The sequence below is a fragment of the Heterocephalus glaber genome, unplaced genomic scaffold (assembly GCF_053883595.1).
Source record: "Heterocephalus glaber isolate CG9 unplaced genomic scaffold, H.glaber_assembly_v1.0 deba00000331, whole genome shotgun sequence".
In the NCBI taxonomy this organism is placed as follows: Eukaryota; Metazoa; Chordata; class Mammalia; order Rodentia; family Bathyergidae; genus Heterocephalus; species Heterocephalus glaber.
In genome coordinates this window covers 30,792,876-30,812,775 of record NW_028258142.1, presented here as the reverse complement: position 1 = coordinate 30,812,775, position 19,900 = coordinate 30,792,876, and the positions used below count along the sequence as shown (strand labels likewise).

The 19,900-nt window shown below is 39.1% G+C and overlaps 1 protein-coding gene across 2 annotated transcripts; it reads left to right on the top strand.

Moving 5' to 3' along the window:
- Positions 1 to 783: 783 nt before the first annotated feature.
- Positions 784 to 19,276, top strand: Elac1 (elaC ribonuclease Z 1). 2 transcript variants are annotated; one of them, XM_021236631.2, is made up of 4 exons: positions 784 to 906; positions 6,638 to 6,802; positions 10,520 to 10,954; positions 12,921 to 19,276. In XM_021236631.2, the coding sequence occupies exons 2-4, from the start codon at positions 6,646 to 6,648 to the stop codon at positions 13,385 to 13,387; spliced, it is 1,059 nt and encodes a 352-aa protein (XP_021092290.1). In that variant the 5' UTR covers positions 784 to 906; positions 6,638 to 6,645; the 3' UTR covers positions 13,388 to 19,276. The 2 variants fall into 2 exon arrangements, with proteins under 2 accessions (XP_021092290.1, XP_004855224.1); XM_004855167.3 differs by having other exon boundaries at positions 10,520 to 10,987.
- Positions 19,277 to 19,900: the final 624 nt, after the last annotated feature.

Below are 19,900 nucleotides of genomic sequence, written 5' to 3'. Positions count from 1 at the left end.
AAAGAAGGGAAAGGAAAAATGCTGAGAAATGGAAAAATTGGAAATAAAGTCTTTGTAAATAGGGAAGGGTGGAGGGGGTGAAGGGAGGGCTAGGAATGGGGAAAAAATAAGAACCAAGATGCATTATGTAAAGGTACAATTCCCAATGAGAAATGTAATTGTGTTGTATACCTATAATGTACCAATAAAAGAATTTAACAAAAACAAAACAAAACAAAAAAACAACAAACCTATTGTAAAAAGAGTATTTAACAATTCCCACTCATATAGCTTTTTTTCCCCCCACTTTGTGTTTTGTAATCACTACTTGCTGTTTTACTTTCTGGAATGATTCATAAGAGAAGAGGTCCGCAAGGTTTGGGGCGAGTACAGCACACTAAGGTTCAGATCTTAAGCAAATGGGAAGGTATATCCTTGGGAAGAGGGAATGGAAATATGGGCTGGAGCTCATCAAGATACATGGTCACGCTGACAATGAATTGGCTCAAAGGCCCTTGACTTTTCCTCCTAAGGTACCACAAGTTTAAATTTTCAGGTTTAGTGGCTGAAAGATTCATCCCAAGCAAATATATTTAAAATACACAAACACACGCCTGAGCAAAACAGCAGGAAGACCATTCCTGACTGACAAACATGACAGGGAAAACAAAACATCTTACAGCGACCTGGGAAGGAACCAGGTAACGGCAGGAATTTTCCTGGCGACCCCCCCGGGAGCCAGGAAGCGCCTGCAGCCGGGTCCAGACTGGGCGCCACCGAGCGCGGGCCTCCCGCGCGCCCTAGAGCGGCCGCGCTGGACCCAGCCGGCAGCGCACTTCCGACTGCGCGTATTGCCGCCCCGCTGAGCGCTGGGGTTTGGAGCGGGCCTGTTTCTCGCTCGGCCCCTACCCGGGCCTCTGGTAGAGGGTGAGTGGGGCAGGGCGTGCCGAAGGGGGGCGGGCGCGCTTCCTCGAGATTCCTCGGTTTGGCCCGGCCCGGCCTGGCCCAGTCGGGCGCGGAGAAGCCGGTCCGGGAGTGAGGACGCGTCTCGACCACCGCCTCGGGCCGGATCCTTGGCCGCCCGGCGCTGATACCACCGCCCACCTATACTTCTACGAAAGTGAAAGTCTCCTAGGCGAGCTTAGGCGAGCTGGTGGCCGGAGGCCTGGCGTCTGGCCCTGGCTGTGTTTGGCCATTCACTCTCTCCCTCTGGCCCCGGTTCTTTCAGCTCTAAAATGGAGGAGGGCGGTATCTGCCTTACCTACACTACTGAGTGATTACAGGGTTGATGCTGTCTGCCTGAAAACTAAGGACCGCTGGTTCTTACCCAGGCAACCATAAGAATCACTTGGGAAACGTAAATGCTGAGGCCCCATGTCACCGGGTGATTTGTTATTTGCACCCAGGACCCAGAACCGCGGGCCCGGGGTGTCAAATGACAGTATTATGATCATGCCCGGAATGTGCTCTTCTTGGAGGGTGGATCACAGTCTTGAAAAAGCAAACAGCTGTTTCTTTTTGTCGGAGAAGACAGACCTAATCTGGTTTGGTCCCTTTTAATTCCTGATATCTAAAATGGTGGATGTCAAACGTGCACCATTCATTACATAATTTCTGATTACTTCCTGACCTAGTGGAGGGTTTTATTTGCTTTGTTTTTAAACTTTTTTATTGTGGGAACTTTCAAACATATGAAAATAGAATAATGTATTGAACTCCCAACTCATAATCACCCGTTTCATCTGTTACCCTCATCTCCACTGTATTATTGTAAACCAAACCTGAAATGTACTATCTGCTAAAGTTTGTTTATAAAACATAACTCCATTTTTAAACATAAAGCCATTATCAGTCCAATTAGCATTTCATATTACCATCTATTTTCCACTCAATGTGTACAGTTCCCCAGTTGTCTTTTCCCTGCCTCCCCTTTATCAGTTTGGTCAAATCAAGACACATAAACTACATATGTTACCTTTGCTTGGTACCTCGTAAATCTCCTTTAGTCCCTCATTTTTTCCTTTTATTTTACTTGTTGAAAAAACCAAGTCATTTGTCCTATAAAGTTTCCTGAATATTGTTTTTTTCCATTCCTGGAATTCCTTTAATAACTGATATTCCTTTAGATTCTTGTAATAAACTGGTATTTAGAGTTAGCTTTTTCAGGTTCTGCTTACACATTTTGACATAACCTCCTAAAGGCTTACTGTATATTTTATATTGCATCATCAGGAATTAGATAAGATCTTGTTTCTCTTTGTGGACCTTTTATGTACAAATTGCACCGCAGGTAACCAAGTAATTGACCAGGGAATTAGAGAGATGCCAGCTAATAACTGTACAAGGAAAGAAAATACCACTCTTTGGCAAACTCTAATGAAATAATGGATCCTGACAGTGATCACTAGTAGATGTTAACATCAGAAAGAGAGAGACAGCCAGATGATGTGTGCCTCCTAATGGAAATACCTCATACCATTTACTGACTATTCTTGGATAATTGGGGGCAGGGTGGGGGTATAGAGGAATCAGGATTGCCATGAGTTGTAATTACTGAAGCTCCATGATGGATGTGTGGCAAAGCATTATACTGACCTCCCTACTTCTGTAGGTGTTTCGAATTTTTCTTAAAATATTTTTTTAAAAAGATTAACTCATTAAGTTCAGGTCAAGGTCAGCTTGATAATTAGCTTTTTGTTCTCCATTGGCCTATCACTATATGGTTCTTTATTTCGTTTTGTTGTATGGTACTGACGATTGAACCCAGGGTCTTTGCACTTAGCTAAATCCCCAGCCCTTTCTAATTTTTTATTTTGAGATAGGGTATCACTAAATAGGTAAATTGTCCTGGATAGGCTGAAACTTGCAGTCTTCCTGTCTCAGCTTTCCATTGTGTAGGATTACAGGCTTGTGCCACCATACCCAGCTTCTTTTTTTTTAATGATGAAATGTTGTATTTTTCTTTCATACCCAGGTTCTTAAATCTGATTCCATGTTAGAATTACAGCGGAAGGATCCCTCTTTCCCTCTTATTAAAATATCAAAGCACATTTCTAACAATTTCCTGTTTAATTGTTTTGGGATAGAGCCTAATCGCTGATACATTTTTTAATCTTTCCAGATAATCCTGATATACTCCCAGAGTTCAGTATCACTAGTCTCTATTGTTTGTTAGGGCTTGCAAAGTGATTATGTTCTATTATTTCTTCTGCATCTTATTAGCCTTTAAATTCTAATGTTTACATTCTGCTTATTCTCACCTCTTGCAAACTGCAATCTACTAGGAAACCCTCTGCAAATTAAGCTGCTTAATTGTCAGAGGAAGACTTGATCTTGGAGCTGAAAATGTGGAATAATATATTGAAGGGACACTAGCGATAACCTCACGTCTTTGGATTGGGTTAAGGTATACCACTTGTGTGTGAGGGATGTATGGGGCAAGAGAAGTGGGGAGCTGATTTATCCAAAAAAGAGAGGAAGATTAGATCATGTATAGTTAGAAAAGCATGTTTGGCCTTATGACACATTCTTTAAAAGTCAATGGTATTAAATATATAATGAAATAAATGCTAATCATTGCCACTGAAAACAGTACAAAAAGAGTTAAAAATTTCTATCCTGCCCCTCCCTATCATTCTAATCACCCCAGAAATAACTAATATTGAGAGTATGTATGTATCCTTCCACACCAGACTGTCTTATGTAAGTGTAGGGGTTTAGAGCATTGTTATAAAGATGAGACCATACCATAGCCATCTGTAACTTCTCATTGTCATCCTTCTAGGACAGTAGTTACAGACCTAAGTATTTGTTAATAGTTAATAGAAAAAAAAATAATAGGAATATACAATAAACTATTCAGCCATTTCCCTATGGATATATAGATTGCTTCAATACTTTAGCTACCCCAAAGCACCACAGTAAACATTGTACCTAGATACTTTGTTTTTGTATGGTGGAGTCCCAAAAGTAGAATTTCTAGGTTTGTTATCAACAGCTTTATTGTTATTGATAACACTTATTGCCAAATTATTCTTCCAAAGCATAATAGTGATTCTTACCTCCACCATCAGTAATTTATAGACACCCACTTACCCATTTCCCTTCATCTTTAGTAGCCCTGGCTAGCATTGCTTCATTGCTCTTTGCCAGCCAATGTGTGGAAAATAGTGTCTCTTTTTTCTTTAATTTTCATTTCTACTAAGAGACTGAGCACTTTTCATGCTTATTGGCCATTTGAATTTCTTCTGTGATTCTGGTATATATCCTTTGCCTATTTTTCTTTTTCTTCAGTATTTTGATTTTTTTAATGCATTTGCACAAACCATATATATATATATTTATTCTTTAGATAGGCCTCACCATATAGTTCAGGCTGGACTTGAACACACTGTGTAGCCCAGGCTGTACTCAAACTCAGACAAACAACTTGCCTCAGCCTCCCAAGTGCTGGGATTACAAGCATGGGCCACCATGCCTAGCTTACACAAACCTTTTAAAGGGGCATTAACTTCTTGTCATAAGTGGTGCACATTTTTTTCCAGTCATTTTTTTGTTCTTTGGCTTTATGAATCTTTGATATATAAAAGTATTAAAATGATATAAACATCAAATGAAAATTATGTTTTTAAATTTTCTGGGCTTCTTGCCTTGACAATAAGGGCTTTCCCATCTCCAGAGTTACCTACATAGTCTCCTGATACTTTGTCCTTGCAGTGTTGGGAATTGAGTGCAGGGATAGGCAAGGGTTGTATCACTGAGCTATAGCCTCCCACCCTCTTAATTTTTTAAAACATATTTCATTGGATTTTTACATTTAAATTTCTAGCCCAAGACTGGGTATGGTGGCACACACTGTAATCCCAGCATTTGGGAGGCTGAGGCAGGAGGATTGCTTGGAGTTCAAGGCTAGCCTTGGGTACATATAGTAAATTCAGAGTCAACTTGAACTACATAGGAAGATCCTGTCTCCAAAAAAACATATTTTAACCCATATGCAGTGAATTTTTATATTCAGTGTAAAATGGGGGCCTTGCTTTGTTTTGCTTTCTTTTTCTGCAAGAACAGCCAGTTATGTCAGTACTATTCAATAAATAAACTACCTTTTCTCATCTAATTATATATTGATTTCTTTCTTTTTTTTTTTTTTTTGGTACCAGGGATTGAACTCGGGACCTTGCGCTTTTGAGGCAGGTGCCAGAACCACTGAGCTAAATCCTTGACCCTATTGATTTCTTACGTATCAGTTTATTTCTGGACTTTCCCTTTTACCTGTTGATTCTTTTGTATATTTATCTTATATCCAGCTCTCTGTCAAGTTTTCTAACTATAGTAGTTTTTCTAAACTACTTTTTTCCTCCTTGCCATCAATGTGGACCAGTGTAGATAATCTAGAACTAGTTATGTCTAAGTTTCAGTTCATTTTCATTTATTCTGTTTGATACACATCCCCCATTATAGAAATATACTAGAGATGACAGATGTGTCCAGAAATATTGAAGGGAATTATGCCAGGTGTTGGCAGAAATCTGCACATTCAACAGGTTATTGCTGATCACTTAAAATCACAGTACAGTAACCAGTCATAGAGGAATGAGACATTTCCTCAGCATTATTATGAAGAAGCATTATTATGGGATATAACAGAGCATGATTGTTCAAAGGAAGGTTGATCACCTTGGCACCACTCAGTAAACATAGTTAAATCCCATCTCTTGTTCAGTACCTCAGCTAGAATTGCGGTTTTGTGTTTATTAGAACTTTTTAAAAAATTAATGACTGGAAGATACAGAGAGTTTTCATATGACTTCTCACCCCTCAATTCCCAGTTTCTCCTATATTAAAATCTTCCAGTGAGGTGGTACATTTATTACAATTGGTGAGCCAGTATGAGACACTGTTATTAGCTAAATTTGTTTTCTGTTTTTTTGGTACTGGGGATTGAACTCAGGCTTGCAAGGCAGGCACTGAGCTAAATCCCTGGCCCTGTTATTAACTAAAGTTGACTTCTTTGTGTTGCATATGCTGTGTACAGCTGACCGATGTATAATGATGCATCTATACTTACTGTGTCACATAGGATAGTTTTGATGCCCTCTAAAATCCTATATTCTATCTAGTAGTCCTTCCTTCCATCCCCATATTATTGATGGACACTGATCTTTTTAGTATCTGTATATACATTTGCCTTTTTGAGAGTGTTATATAGTTGAAATTCAATTACAGTTTTTGTTTTTTGATGCTAGAGATTAAACCCAGGGCTTCACACATCCTAAGCAAGTGCTCTATTCTAGCTCCTCAACTAGTTTTTAATTGATTAGGTAATTTTGTGTGTGTGTGTGTGCACGCGTGTGCGCGCAGTCACATAAGGTTTGGTGACTTGTAGTTTTAGCCAGTTAAGAGTTATAGTAAGGGCTGGGGGTTGAGCTCAGCAGTATAGTGCCTGCCTAACACACCATCTCCTAACATTAAAAAAAAAAAAGCTATGGCTAAAAATAATTAGGACTTGGAAAGTATAGATCAGTGGTAGAGCACATGTTTAGCAAGTGTAAGGCCTTAGGTTCAAAACATGGCACAGGTTAAATAACAGTGAGTCATGTAAGAACACGTTTTTATTACAGTGATTTGAAATAATCCCCAAGTGATCTTTCTCTTGCAGGGTAGAAGATGTCTATGGATGTGACATTTCTTGGGACGGGTGCAGCATATCCATCCCCAACCCGGGGTGCTTCTGCCCTGGTCCTTCGGTGTGAGGGTGAGTGCTGGCTCTTTGACTGTGGCGAAGGAACACAGACACAGCTTATGAAAAGCCAGCTTAAAGCAGGTTAGTGCACATTCAGCTCTCTCTCTTGTTTAGCTGCAGTTTCTTGGCTCTCCTGGGGCCTGTTGTTCAGAAACAGCCCTGACAGTTGCATCCCACTTCAGTGCTCTTACAGCCCTGGTAAGACTTGGAAGGCCCTCAGGCATTCTGGCCATGCCTGCTGAACTTGGTGTACTTGTTTATTTGCCTTTCATTCATTCTGTAAAGGTTGAGAGCAAGGATTTCTGTAGGCTTAGGGGTAGAGGATGGGGAGGGATACATCAGGCATATTAGATGGACACTGCCCTAGCAAGGGAGCAGTGGCTGTATTTCTACTAGGAGAGAGTGGTCATAAGAGGATGTAGGTGTTCAGAGGAGGGAGACACTCTTTTCTACTTGGGTTATTAGGTTAAGCATCTCAGAGAAGTTGACTGTTGGGGGAGTAGGAAGAATTCCCAGGCTGAGAAGGGAATTCCAGTCAGAGGAATGCAGTAAGCCAAGGCCAGCACCTGGAAGATAAAGAAGTCAGTAGTGCCTAGATTTGCAGACCTGGGTTTTAGCCCCAGCATGTCTCTCTCTGTCTTGTGACTTTAGCAGATTAGCAAATTTAAACTTTACTTTCCTCATGCCAAAAATGGAAGTAGAAGTGAAAACTCTACTTAGAAGGAATGCTATGAGAATTATATGTAATATAATAATTCCTCTTTTGTGTGGTTGCCTCCTTTAATCAGTTAAATGTTAGCTCAAAGGCCACCTTCTCAGAGGCTTTCCTGAACCTGTTGGGTTAAGCAGTCCTTCCCTCACCCCATTCTATTATTTTATCCTATTTTTATTGACTCCTTACCATCAGTGGTATCTGGAATTATGTTAGTTAAATAGTTTGCTTCTGTGTTCTCTGTCTCCCTGTACAATAAAGTAAGTTTGGTGATCACTTAAATAGCTAGTAGATGCCTAGTACTTATCTGTTCATTTTATGAATGGATAAGATGTTGATCATCTTTGTACAGTACCTCTTACTTTTTCAGTCTTGATAAAAAGTAGTTACTGCAGTTATTCCCACAATTCATCATTGGATGTCCAAAGGAAAGATCATTGATGTCCAAAGGAAAGATACTTCCAGTGTTTCAAGAGCTCTTGGTCTAGTGATGGAAACGGACATGAAGACAATCCTGAAGCATGTAATATGTCCAGTAGAACAACGAGGGTATTTTCCAAGTACTTTTTGAAGCACAGAGGAGGGGGCATTAACTAGTAGATCATGTGCTTAACATGTGCAAGACCTTGGGTTTAGTCCTCAGCACCAAAAACAGAGACAACAAAACAAAATGATTATAAAACAATTACTAAAAGTATCATAAAAGCATGATCTTAATATGATTATAAAAATTTTATGTGGGGCTGGAGGTGTAGCTTAATGCTGGAATGTGTGTTTAGAGCATGTGTAAAATCCTGGATTTGATTCCGGCACACACAAAAAAGAGAAAGCAAGAGAGATTTATATAAATCATGTAAAATGACTTAAAAATGATTATAATGGTACAAACACCCAATGATAAATGTAAATGTATTGTATACCTAAAATGTGCCAATAAATATATAAATTTTAAAAATTATTATAAAAAGTATATATGCTTATTGTGAAGGTTCAAACAAAACAGAAAAGTATAAATAAGGAACTCTCGGGGCCAGGGGTATAGCGCAGTGGTGCCACACCTGCCTGGCAAGTGCAAGATCCTGAGTTCAATCCCCAAAACAAATAAATAAATAAATAAATTTTTCAAAAAGACTACCCTTGGCCGGGGATTTAGCTCAGTGTTGCTGCTGCCTGCTTTGCAAGCTCAAAGTCCTGAGTTCGATCCCCGATACAAAAAAAAAAAAAAAAAAGAACGCAACTCCCAAGTTCTCTTCCCTTAGGTAAATTTTCTATACATATAGATGTGGTAATGGTATGGCTGTATTTGTGTGTATGGCATGTTATGTAGGTATAGTTTTGCATAAATGGAATCACACTATACTGGCATAACCTGCTTTTTCACTGAAACCATATATATATGGTATTACAGACCTTTTCCTATGGCAGAAAGTATACTTTACCATCATTTTCAGAGGATGCTCAGCATTCCATTCCTCTGTGTGCAGTATTTCCTGATTTTTCCTTGTTCTCATGTGACAGAGAATACATGCATTTTTCTGTTTTCGTTTGATAACTTCCTCATACCTTTGATAACTGTGATTGCCATTTCTTCTCTCTCTGAAATCAAATTTCTTGAAAAATGAAATGTTTGTCCCTCTTGAAACTGTGATAACTGTGGGAAGCAATTTTCCACTTATTTAATTTGCCTCCCTTGCTTTGGGTTCCCAGGCTGTTTTGGTGTTCAGCTTTAATTTTGTTTTGGAGTAGATAGGAAAGGACCCAGAAAGGCTGATGTTGCCAGTTTTGAGACCTACATACAATCTGAACTCAGCAGCCATTGTAGTCTTTTTGTCTGATGAGTCTTCAGGTCACACTTGGAGATAGCTTAGCAGCCTGGGCAAGGGGAAAGGGGAAAAGTAAAGGACTTTCAAAGTAAAAAAGCAGCAAAAATAAGGACAAAGAAAAGAAGGAAAAGAAAAGGGAGCATATTAAAGAATCTTCTAAAGTGGGAAAATGCCTCCTCCTCCTGGGGATTCTCAGAGTCTAAAATCAGCCTTTGTCCAATCCATTGTGCTCTGCCCCTGGGCTGGGTGTAGTCATTCTAGGCAGACTTGCAGGGAGAACATTTGCTGTCAGCAGGAATCACATTACAATAAATGGTTCCTGTTCTTTTATGGTATCAATAAACTGCTCCTGTACTTTTATGGAATCAGATGTTTAAAATAGGTGGCCCTTGAGCAAGGCCCAGAAGCCTGTTATACTGGAAATGTGCTAGTTGTGATTGTTACTTTCAAAATGTCTGTGGTACATCTCAGAAAATGCTGATGTGGCATCCTGCCACATACCAGCAGTAAATTCAGTTCACCATTGGCTAAATTGAGTCATAACCTAAGCCAGTGAACACTAAAAAAGCTGTTGTGTTAGTTCGGATTGAAAGCAGGAGATGGGCCCAAGTGCCTTCACATAGTATCGTTGGGATCTGTCCCCCAGTCATTCTGGTGTCTGTTGCCCACCTCCTCCCTATTTCTTATCAGGTTCCTTTCATACCACCTTTCTTCTCACTCCTCCCTTTCCTCTCCTTTCTTCACCCTCATCCCTTTTCTCCTTCCCCTACAACCTCACCAGGACAGGCAGGCTCTGTCTTGGTTGGTAAAACCCTGTCCTGTAGGTGCTGGCATCAGTGAAACAGTTTTGCTGCCAAATGCAGTACATGTTTGCTGTTCTCAGAGGAGGCAGTAGGGGGCAGTGTAACTGCCAGGTGCTTTTGACACGTAAGTCCCACCTAGTTCAGTGAATTATTTTGGTTCAATTTTATATTTCACTTTTTTAAAGTGAGAGAATATATAGGAAAATACCTTGAAAAATGCAAAACTATGTAATTTTAAAATGTTTTATGAAAAAACATATCATTTAAAACCATCCAATGAAATAAAGCCATTCTTGCTTATGGAACCATGTAGTAAAGTAAAGGAATAAGTCTATGATGGTATATAAAACTTGTAAATTCAATTTAATACTTTTAGTGCAATGTGTTAGGTTTGTTCAAATAGCTTTGAGTTTTTATTTTTGAAAAATTTCCAAATGTATTTCCTTGTCTCAATAAAAAGGGAGAATTACCAAGATCTTCATCACACATCTTCATGGAGACCATTTCTTTGGCCTTCCTGGCCTCCTATGCACAATCAGCCTGCAGAGTGGCTCTGTTGTCACCAAACAGCCTATTGAAATCTATGGCCCTGTAGGACTTCGGGACTTTATCTGGCGAACCATGGAGCTCTCTCATACAGAGTTGGTCTTTCCTTATGTGGTCCACGAGTTGGTGCCTACAGCAGATCAGTGTCCCACAGAAGAGCTAAAAGAGTTTTCACATGTGGATAAAGCAGACAGCACTCCTAAAGAGGGACAAGGAAGAACTATCCTGTTAGACTCAGAAGAGAATTCATACCTTCTGGTTGATGATGAACAGTTTGTTGTAAAAGCATTTCGCCTCTTTCACCGAATTCCCTCCTTTGGGTTTTCAGTTGTGGAAAAGAAACGCCCAGGTAAACTCAATGCACAGAAGCTAAAAGATCTTGGTAAGTGTGTGTGTGTGTGTGTGTGTGTGTGTGTGTGTGTGAGAGTGCATTTCCTTCTCAGAAATTGAGCTTTTTAGCCATTAGAAGTGTCATAGTAACCTGCCTTTCCTGTATTTCAGGCCTAAAAATAACATTTTCTCCACTGTCTTTGCCCAAAGTTTACTTATTAAAGAAAATCTTTGGGGCCAAAAGATGCCATTCAGAACAAAAGGCAAATATGCAGTAATTTTTTAATCCTTCTCTCTTCAGATTCCCGGATTCATGTTCTTAATCTGTCTTATCTTCACTTTATACTGTCTGTTTGGTAAAGTTGTTTGGGGGGGGGTGGTGCTGGGGGTTGAACCCAAGGTCTCCCACATGCTAGGCAAATACTGTATCACTGAGCTATACTCTCAGCCATCATATCTTCCTATTGGAGTATATTTTCTTTTTATTTGTTTGTTTTGAGACAGGCTTTCTCTCTGTTTTCCAGGCTGAACTTAAACTCAATATGTAGCCCAGGCTGGCCTCAAACTCGAGGCAATTCTCCTATCTTAGCCTCCCAGTGTTGGAATTACAGGCATGCATCACCATTCCTGGCTGAAGTATATTTTCAATGACATCTTTGGTCTGAGAAGTTTTGCCATGTTCTTAACTTTAAAGCTGTAAATGACTACTTTCCAGGGTTCCTTCTGTATCTATTTTGCCTACTCATTCAAACTTGACTAAATTAATTTGGTTTTCAGAACACTGCACCTAGCTACATGCCTGTAATCCCAGCACTCTGGGAGGCTAAAGCAGGAGGACTGCAATTTTGAGCCTAGCCTGGGTAACTTAGGAAGACCCTCTTCAATGAATCAATCAATATATAATAGTATATAAATATACATATTTATATAAAATATATAATAATATATAAAAATAAATATAATATTTATATCTAAAATTTTAAAGGACTGGGGATATACCTCAGTGTAAAGGCTCTGGGTTCAATCCCAGTACCACCAAAACAAAACAAAAAAACCCACACTGCACCTTAATCAGTTTTATATTCTAGGGCTCATCGTGGTGGGAAGGAAGCATGCAAAGATAGACTTAGGTTTCACTGAAGGGTCCTCATCCCCTATTGTGAAAGAGAGGCCAGGTCCTTTTCACCCCCAGCTTCACCACCCTCCTTGGCATCTCATTTTTTTTATGTTTCTTTATGCATAGAATCTCTTCCCCTACTAAAATAAGATGCTAGATAATGCGGAAATGTGACTTAGGCCAAAGTTAGTTTTATTATCTCAAAGCCTGTGGAAGTAGTATGATATTTGGAAACTTTAAACATGATCTTTATTAGATTTGGTGATTATACTTGTTTTTAAGTATTGTCCAGAGTGATGATCAGATGTTACTCTAGATTAATGTAAGATGTAAGCCTACATTGGTAAGTGTGGAATTGTCCCATCTACCAAGAAGATTGATCATGTTTGAGTGCTCGAAATGCCCTTATGATCCAAACAGTCCTCTAATGATTTTTCTGTTAAATTAACTTGTAGGTACCTATCTTGACTAGACACTGATTATGTTATTATTTAATTATACTCTTTAATTCTACCCAAAAGTGAGCTTATTGAATAAAACACTTTTTAAAACTGTTATTTCAACGCACAGCAGAGAATCAAAGCTGTATCTTGACTGAAATAAGGTCTTAGTGGGATCTGGCAGTTTAAAAGTTGCCTGACAAATATACATAGGAAATGTTTTAAGAACAAAAACATTGTTAATATCAATAGCCAACACTGAACTTTTAAAATGTATAAATATTCTAGTTTTCCACAAGTAGTAAAAGAACAATTATGAAAAGAATTGGATGTCTTTCCCATTTGCTATTTTCTATGCTTTAAAGTACCCTTTTAAAAGGTCATAAATTCCATATCCATGATGTAATGTTATCTGCCTTCATCGTTAGGTGTTCCGCCAGGTCCTGCCTATGGAAAGCTGAAAAATGGAATTTCTGTTGTTCTGGAAAATGGGATTACAATTTCTCCCCAGGATGTCTTAAAAAAGCCTATTGTTGGAAGAAAAATCTGCATATTGGGTGATTGCTCTGGAGTTGTGGGTGACGGAGGAATGAAGCTGTGCTTTGATGCGGACCTGTTGATCCATGAGGCGACCTTGGACGATGCCCAGATGGATAAAGCAAAGGAGCATGGCCACAGCACACCACAGATGGCAGCAACATTTGCAAAGTTGTGCCATGCAAAGAGGCTGGTTCTGACTCACTTCAGTCAGAGGTACAAACCAGTTGCCTTGGCCAGGGAAGGAGAAGCAGATGGCATTGCAGATCTGAAAAAGCAAGCAGAATCAGTGTTAGATCTCCAAGAAGTGACTCTAGCAGAAGATTTTATGGTGATTGGCATTCCAATCAAGAAATGAAACCAGTGTTCCTGAGTATATATTGACGTGTCTATGAATATGTTGCCAAACCTACAGTCCAGATTTTTGTGTTCTGTTTTTTGTTTGAAATTATTTTGGCCCTAATAATCCTGGAAGGATTGGAGCTGCATTGCTGAACTGACTCCACAGTAAGAAAGAGCAAACTTTTTGATAATGAATCTTTGGTTTTTTTTGGTACTGGGGATCAAACTCAGGACCTTGCATTTGATAATCTTTTTTTGTTTTTTTTGGTACCAGCGATCGAACTTGGGACCACGCGCCTGCAAGACAGGTAGCAGAACCACTGAGCTAAATCCCTGGCCCGATAAATCATTTTTAAAAATGAAAAACACCCAGCATCCTTCTTGAAGTGCAAATTTGAAAAATGATAGATTTTTCAAATATACTTCTCATTTTGTGGCTACTACCACAGATGCAAGCCAATATTCCACGCAATCTTGGGCCTAGTTTTGCCCATCTTTATTGCTGTTATTGGCAAAGTGCACAGGACTTAGTCTCTTGGCTAAAAATGGTTTTTTGGCATTTGCATTGAATCTATTCATGTTACTCACAGAATACAGAGAGATGTATATGCGGTATCAACAATAGCATGATAATGGCTTTGTTAGAATATTGAACGCACGATTGGGCTGGGAGTTTGTCGTAGTATTTTATTGAACTTTCTGATTTGCACTTAACCTATGTTTCTTAACTGGGTGCTCCCCTAGGAATTAAGAAATTGTGGGGATGCATTCTCGTCATAGGACTGAGGGGTGGTGGTGGTAGTACTGGTATTTAGTCAGCAGGGGTCAGGGATGCCAGATGTCCTACAAAGTTTGGGTTAGTCCCATACAATAAAGAATTCTCTCACTCCACCTGGGCATGGTGTTGCATACCTGCAGTCCCAACTACTCAAAGAGGCTGAGGTAGAAGGATTGAAGCCAGCCTATATAATGTAGTGAGTCCCTGTCTCAAATGTCAAATAAGAAGGCAACAGGGATGTATGTCACTGGTAGAACTCTTGCCTAGCATGCATGAGACCCTGGGTTCAATCCCTAGTACCACCAAAAAGAAAAAATCTTACCCCAAAATGCAAATTTCAGGCCTTATGAGATCAACAACAAGCTAAAACTTATACTCCCAAAGTGAATATGCTTTACCACACCTAGTGATGTAGTGGGTTGAATTACTGTGTAAGTCAGATTCTACAAAAGATCCTAATATGCTGGAGTTGAAATTCCATATCAAATATTATTTGAAGAAAATGACTCATTAAGCTAAGCTTATGAATCTAGAGGTAAAAATGGCATCTATTAAACCAAGGTTTAATTTACATGTCCCCATTAATAATTCTTTGAGCACAATTTTAAAATATATTCTGCCAGGCATGTTGGCACAGCCCTTTAATCCCAGCACTGGGGAGGCTGAGGTAGGAGGACCACTTGCTCTGGGCAATTTAGTAATTTAGTGAGCCTGTCTCAGAATAAAAAAGAGCTGGGGATGTAGCTCAGTGGTAAGGTCCTACATTCCAAAGGGTAGGGAGAGAGGAAGAAGAGAGGGGAGAGAGGGCGGGGTGGTGGTGGTGTGGTTCTAGAGTAGCTTTTCCTTCAGAGCTAACTTGCATCTCCTTTCTGGCTGCCATGGGTTTGCTGACTCACTTGCTTCACAGTATTTCTCAAAATACATTCTATGGAAAATAAATGAAGACTGGTGGATTCACTCAGAAGGGCTCCCTAATCAAGTCAGTTTGGGAAACACTTTATATATACTATGTGGTCTTCTGGGCTAATGCCCATCAACATATTACACAAAGTATTGTTTGGAATGATCATAAACCCAGTTTTGTACCAGAAAGCCTTGCTTTTAGAGTCCCACCTTATAGTGGCACCTGTGTGGTCTGGAGCAGGTGCTTAGTCTCTCATAGCTTCTTCAACTTGCTTATCTCCAAAATGGAAAAAAGAACAAAACCTAATTCATAGGCTGTTGTGAAAAATATACAAGGTAATGCATATAAGGAATGCAGCACATTGCCAAAGGCCCGTGCAGCATATTGTGAAAAGTCCCGCAGTACAGAGACCGGTCAACTCTACAGAACCCCTTTCTGTATGTTAATATCACAAAAACCTAGGGAATTTTGCAGTACACACATTTAGAAACATTGTCAAGCTGTGTACTCTTACATTCCTTTGGGTTCTAAGGTTTCTTTGCTCAAAGGTTTTGATTCCTGGCTGGTTGTAGAGTCTGCATTGTAGTAGTGATGACCAAGATACCTCTGTTTACTTGAGTTCTCAGGCATCCCAGAATGGTCAGATTCTGACTCTAGTCTCTTTTCCTCTAAATTGCTCAAATTTGACCAAACCTAAAAATGTATCTTGGTTTCCAAACTCAATTTAAATGAGCATTAATTAGAAATCTACTATATTCGTAAAATGTATAAGACAGAATAGTTAGGCTAGTAGCTCTACTGCTTAGAGCTCTTAAGGGAAGAGACTATGTCTTGGTCCCTCTACATTCTTAGAAATGCCCATGTATAGCAAGCACTCAGAAATTATTTTTGAGTGAGATGAAGTCTTGATATTATGATTGTGCACATTATAAGAAAACTTATATGGCTAATTAATTTCATTACTTATAAAAAAAATTTTAATTACCTGGTTGGCAGTGTCCCCTTACTGAGTACCACATAAGTGACAGAATTTATTGTGTTGGATACCCAACATACATAATGAATATTCACATAAATGGATAGACAAGAGATATGTTTTTATGAGCTAACAATCTAGTGGTAGAAATAGATAAGTAAAACTTCCTTTAGGTGTTTTAAGCTTGTAGCCTGACACTCAGTTTTGCTGCTCTTGAACATTATTTGGTAGCTGACTTGAGCTATGATAAGCCCTCAAAGACAATGGAAAAGAACTGAGATGTGAGGTCAAGTGTAGTATTCAGTCCGTGATGAGAATTCTTTCTAGACCCTCTTCTGGCCTAGATTTTTTTTTTTTTTTCAGTACTGGGGATAGAACTCAGGACCTTGTGCTTGCAATGCAGGCACGGTGCCAATAAGCTAAATCCCCTGCTAGAATTTATTTATTTATTTTTTTGATACCAGGGATCGAACTCGGGTCCTTGCACTTGCAAGGCAGGTGGTGGAACCACTGAGCTAAATCCCCGGCTAGAATTTGTTTTTAATGACAGGAGAATTCTAATACACCGAGGAGCTAGGATTAAGAAGAAAGCTTAAAACTCCTCAGAACCTATAATCTACTTATGATTGTATGACCTTAAAGGGGAGAGGGTAGTATATGTATACTCTGTTCCAAGCTTATTTGATCACTGAAGCCTATTTTTGCCAAGAAACATCTTGGAGGCCACGGATTTAGCTCAGTGGTTTCACCGCCTGCCTTGCAGGTGCAAGGACCCGAGTTTGATCCCCGGTACCAAAAAAAAAAAATCTTGGAACATTGAGAAATGCTATTCCTTTTACTTCTAAAATTATTATACTTTAGGGGCGAGGGATTTAGCTCTGTGGCTCTATGTGCCTGCCTCGCAAACAAGATCCTGAGTTCAACCCCTGGTACTGGGGAAAAAATTATTATATTTTACTCGAACAGTTTATTGAGGTAACGATTTCCATATTTGAACTTAGTGTAGCACTTTGGCCTAAACAATTTTCAGGAATTCATAGATAACTTTATTTTTTAGATTTTAAAAATAAACACTTTCCTGTTCTCAAAAGTTGTTCTGACTTGCCCAGATAGACCACTCATCCCTCATTAATGTAGTATTAATAAATTTTGAATCAAACTCTGTTAGGAGTCAGGGATGTATAAGTGATAGAGCCTTGAGCTCTGTTTCCAGTGTCTCCCAGGATAGAACTTGAGAATTTGCATTTTAATTCTCCCGCCAGCGATTCTGAAATGTATGGGTGATAGACCAGCCCAGAGGAAATAAAGCTTGAACTTTTTTTGTGAACTTAAATTGGCATGTGTATAGGTATTTTGTATATGCTTACGTATGTTTGTATCTGTATATATATTATACACATGTACACATGCTTATTTTTATTTATTTATTTTATCATATGATTATTTTTACATTAGAATGACCTCCCTCAACTTTTTTTCTCATGAGCATTTTCCCACAGCATTAAATATCCTCTGAAATGATGAACTTCATGATTTTCTATCATTGCATTCTATAGATATGATATCATTTGACAATTTTTCTATCTGGAACATTTAGATTGTTTTCCGTTATACATAATTCTACATGAGTATTCTCATACTAAATATCTCTGAGTTATATCCTTCCTTGGAATTGATTCATCTGAGGGTCAAAATATCTGACTTATGTTTTTAGGCTCAAGGTAGGAATCAGCCGCTTGTTTTCATGCTTGTTCATACTCTATGTAGGAGTGGCCTGTTTCGTGACTCTTATGTATAAATGGTATGGACAGTCATTGATTTATAACCTTTCTAGCAGTTCTTCCCTAAGACATTAGTCTTACAATAAAAATTATTTTTGGCTTCTAGTACAAATAACTTTATTATGTCTTTCAACTAGGACATACAATGCAACTGTGATTTTGTTGAATGTTCTTGTGCCAACTTAAAATTTGGGTAGTTTTTACTTTATTAAAGGGATAAAAATCTTTACTGCTTCAAATATGTCCATGACAAATGCACATGAAAGTATTTTTATCCTCACAGAGGTATATATTTACAGTAAAATATATTGTATCTGTTCTTACAAATTCATGCTTTTTTTCTGGTAATGAATATCAGTATTTTTCTTATATGGGAATACTGAAAAGGAAGTGTTGGTCATGGATTTGAATGTTCCTTCTTAGCAGAGTAAGAACAGAGTTAGGGGAGGTCGTGGAATAATAGTGTGAAAATTTTTTCTTCCCTAGTAGGAAATAACAGTGTACAAAACTGAAAAGCAAATAGCACTTTAAATGAATATTTTAAAAAGCAAAGGGAAGGGCTGGGAATGTAGCACAGCAGTAGACCCTGCCCCTCCAAAAAAAAACAAGAAGGGGGAGGAAATACTAGGTGAATAGTTAGGAGTGGAAGAAGGGGTCCTTAGAAGGAGCAAAGGGATTGGGGAGGGATGGTTGGGATACTACTGGGTTGTTTTGTTTTGGAGGGCTGCCATTTTTTTTTATAAACCTTATACTGTAATACTGTTTGCTGCTTTGAATGATTTGTATGTGTATATTCATTTACTATAAAAATTAAAACACACAGATAAGCTGCTCTGAATAATCATATCAGTAATCACTGCTTGTTTCCACATGGGCTTTCCAGTTAGTTGACAGTTCCTTTTCAAGTCTTTGTAACATTCCATTCCATTCTCTATACTGCAGCCAGAGTGATTTTTTTCCCAAATGTAAATTGGAGCTGTCTTGCATTCCCCAGCTTGAAACTGTTCAATGCTTTTGCCTTACCTACCTTTTCAACCTACTCTTAACCATCAGTGCTACCTAGGTTTGCAGCCCCAGCCATGTGGGCCTTCTTTCAGTCCTTTGTCAGGGATTTCCATTATTACAAAGCCTCCGCACAGCCTGCTCCCTCAGCCTGGCGTGCTCTTTTGCTTCTTTCCAGGTTCACCAACCCTGGACCTTCAGATCACAGGTCTGTTGTCATAACCTCATGGATAGCTTGCCTGGCCCCCTACTAGGTAGCATATTACGCTCACAGCACTTGCACTGCACTTTCCTGGTGCTTGTCACTCATAGCTTCATTTTACTTTTGTATTTGACTGTTGTTTCTTTTTGCCAATAGCTCTATAAGCTACACAAAGGCATAACTATGTCTGATTTTGTTTCCCTTTGTGCCTAGCTCTGTGCCTGGAATATAGCAGACAATAAATAGCATCACCTGGCTCAAATATTCTTGTCATTGTTTTATTCTATTAATGTACTGTACTTTGTTGTCCTTGCATTTTTTTCTGATTCATTTTACAAACAAAATCTATATCCCTGTTATCTGAGATAAAATTGAGGAGAGAGGTGGCTAGTGACTTTACAAGGGCAAATCCTTGTAAGTACTAGTTTTAAAACTTCAGCTTGGTGTCCTAAGATATGTAGACAGAAACCCAGAGCCAGGGAAAATGTTGTAAAATATATATATTTCTTTCTGCCTAAGAAGTGGCTGTTGGCTTTTGCTGTATATAGGGATATTAGAACAAAAGTAAGAAATCAGAAAAGGAGAGGGCAGAGCCCAAGGCAGGAGTCCAGAACCCCATGTAGGGTAGAGAATGGTGGGAAAGCCTTCACCAAATAGATTTTATGCTGGTCCTGTTTCTCAGAGGTATATCCCTGTTCCCCAAACTTTCTTTGAAGTCTTCCAGGCACCTGATTTGGGGATCCAGAGCCTCCACATCACCAGACAAAGACAAATTCCATAACTGGGTTGGGAGTAAAAGAGCAGGAGGGAGAGAGTGGTCAATTCCAAAGGGAGTATAATTCAAAGGAGCTGGAGTCAGAGGTGTTCACAGACCCTCTATTTCCCA

Coding starts and splice junctions, on each gene's coding strand:
- Elac1 (XM_004855167.3), top strand. CDS start 6,646: ATGTCTATGGATGTGACATTTCTTGGGACGGGTGCAGCATATCCATCC. Junction 6,803..10,519: donor GAAAAGCCAGCTTAAAGCAG/GTTAGTGCACAT, acceptor CTCAATAAAAAG/GGAGAATTACCAAGATCTTC. Junction 10,988..12,920: donor ACAGAAGCTAAAAGATCTTG/GTAAGTGTGTGT, acceptor CTTCATCGTTAG/GTGTTCCGCCAGGTCCTGCC.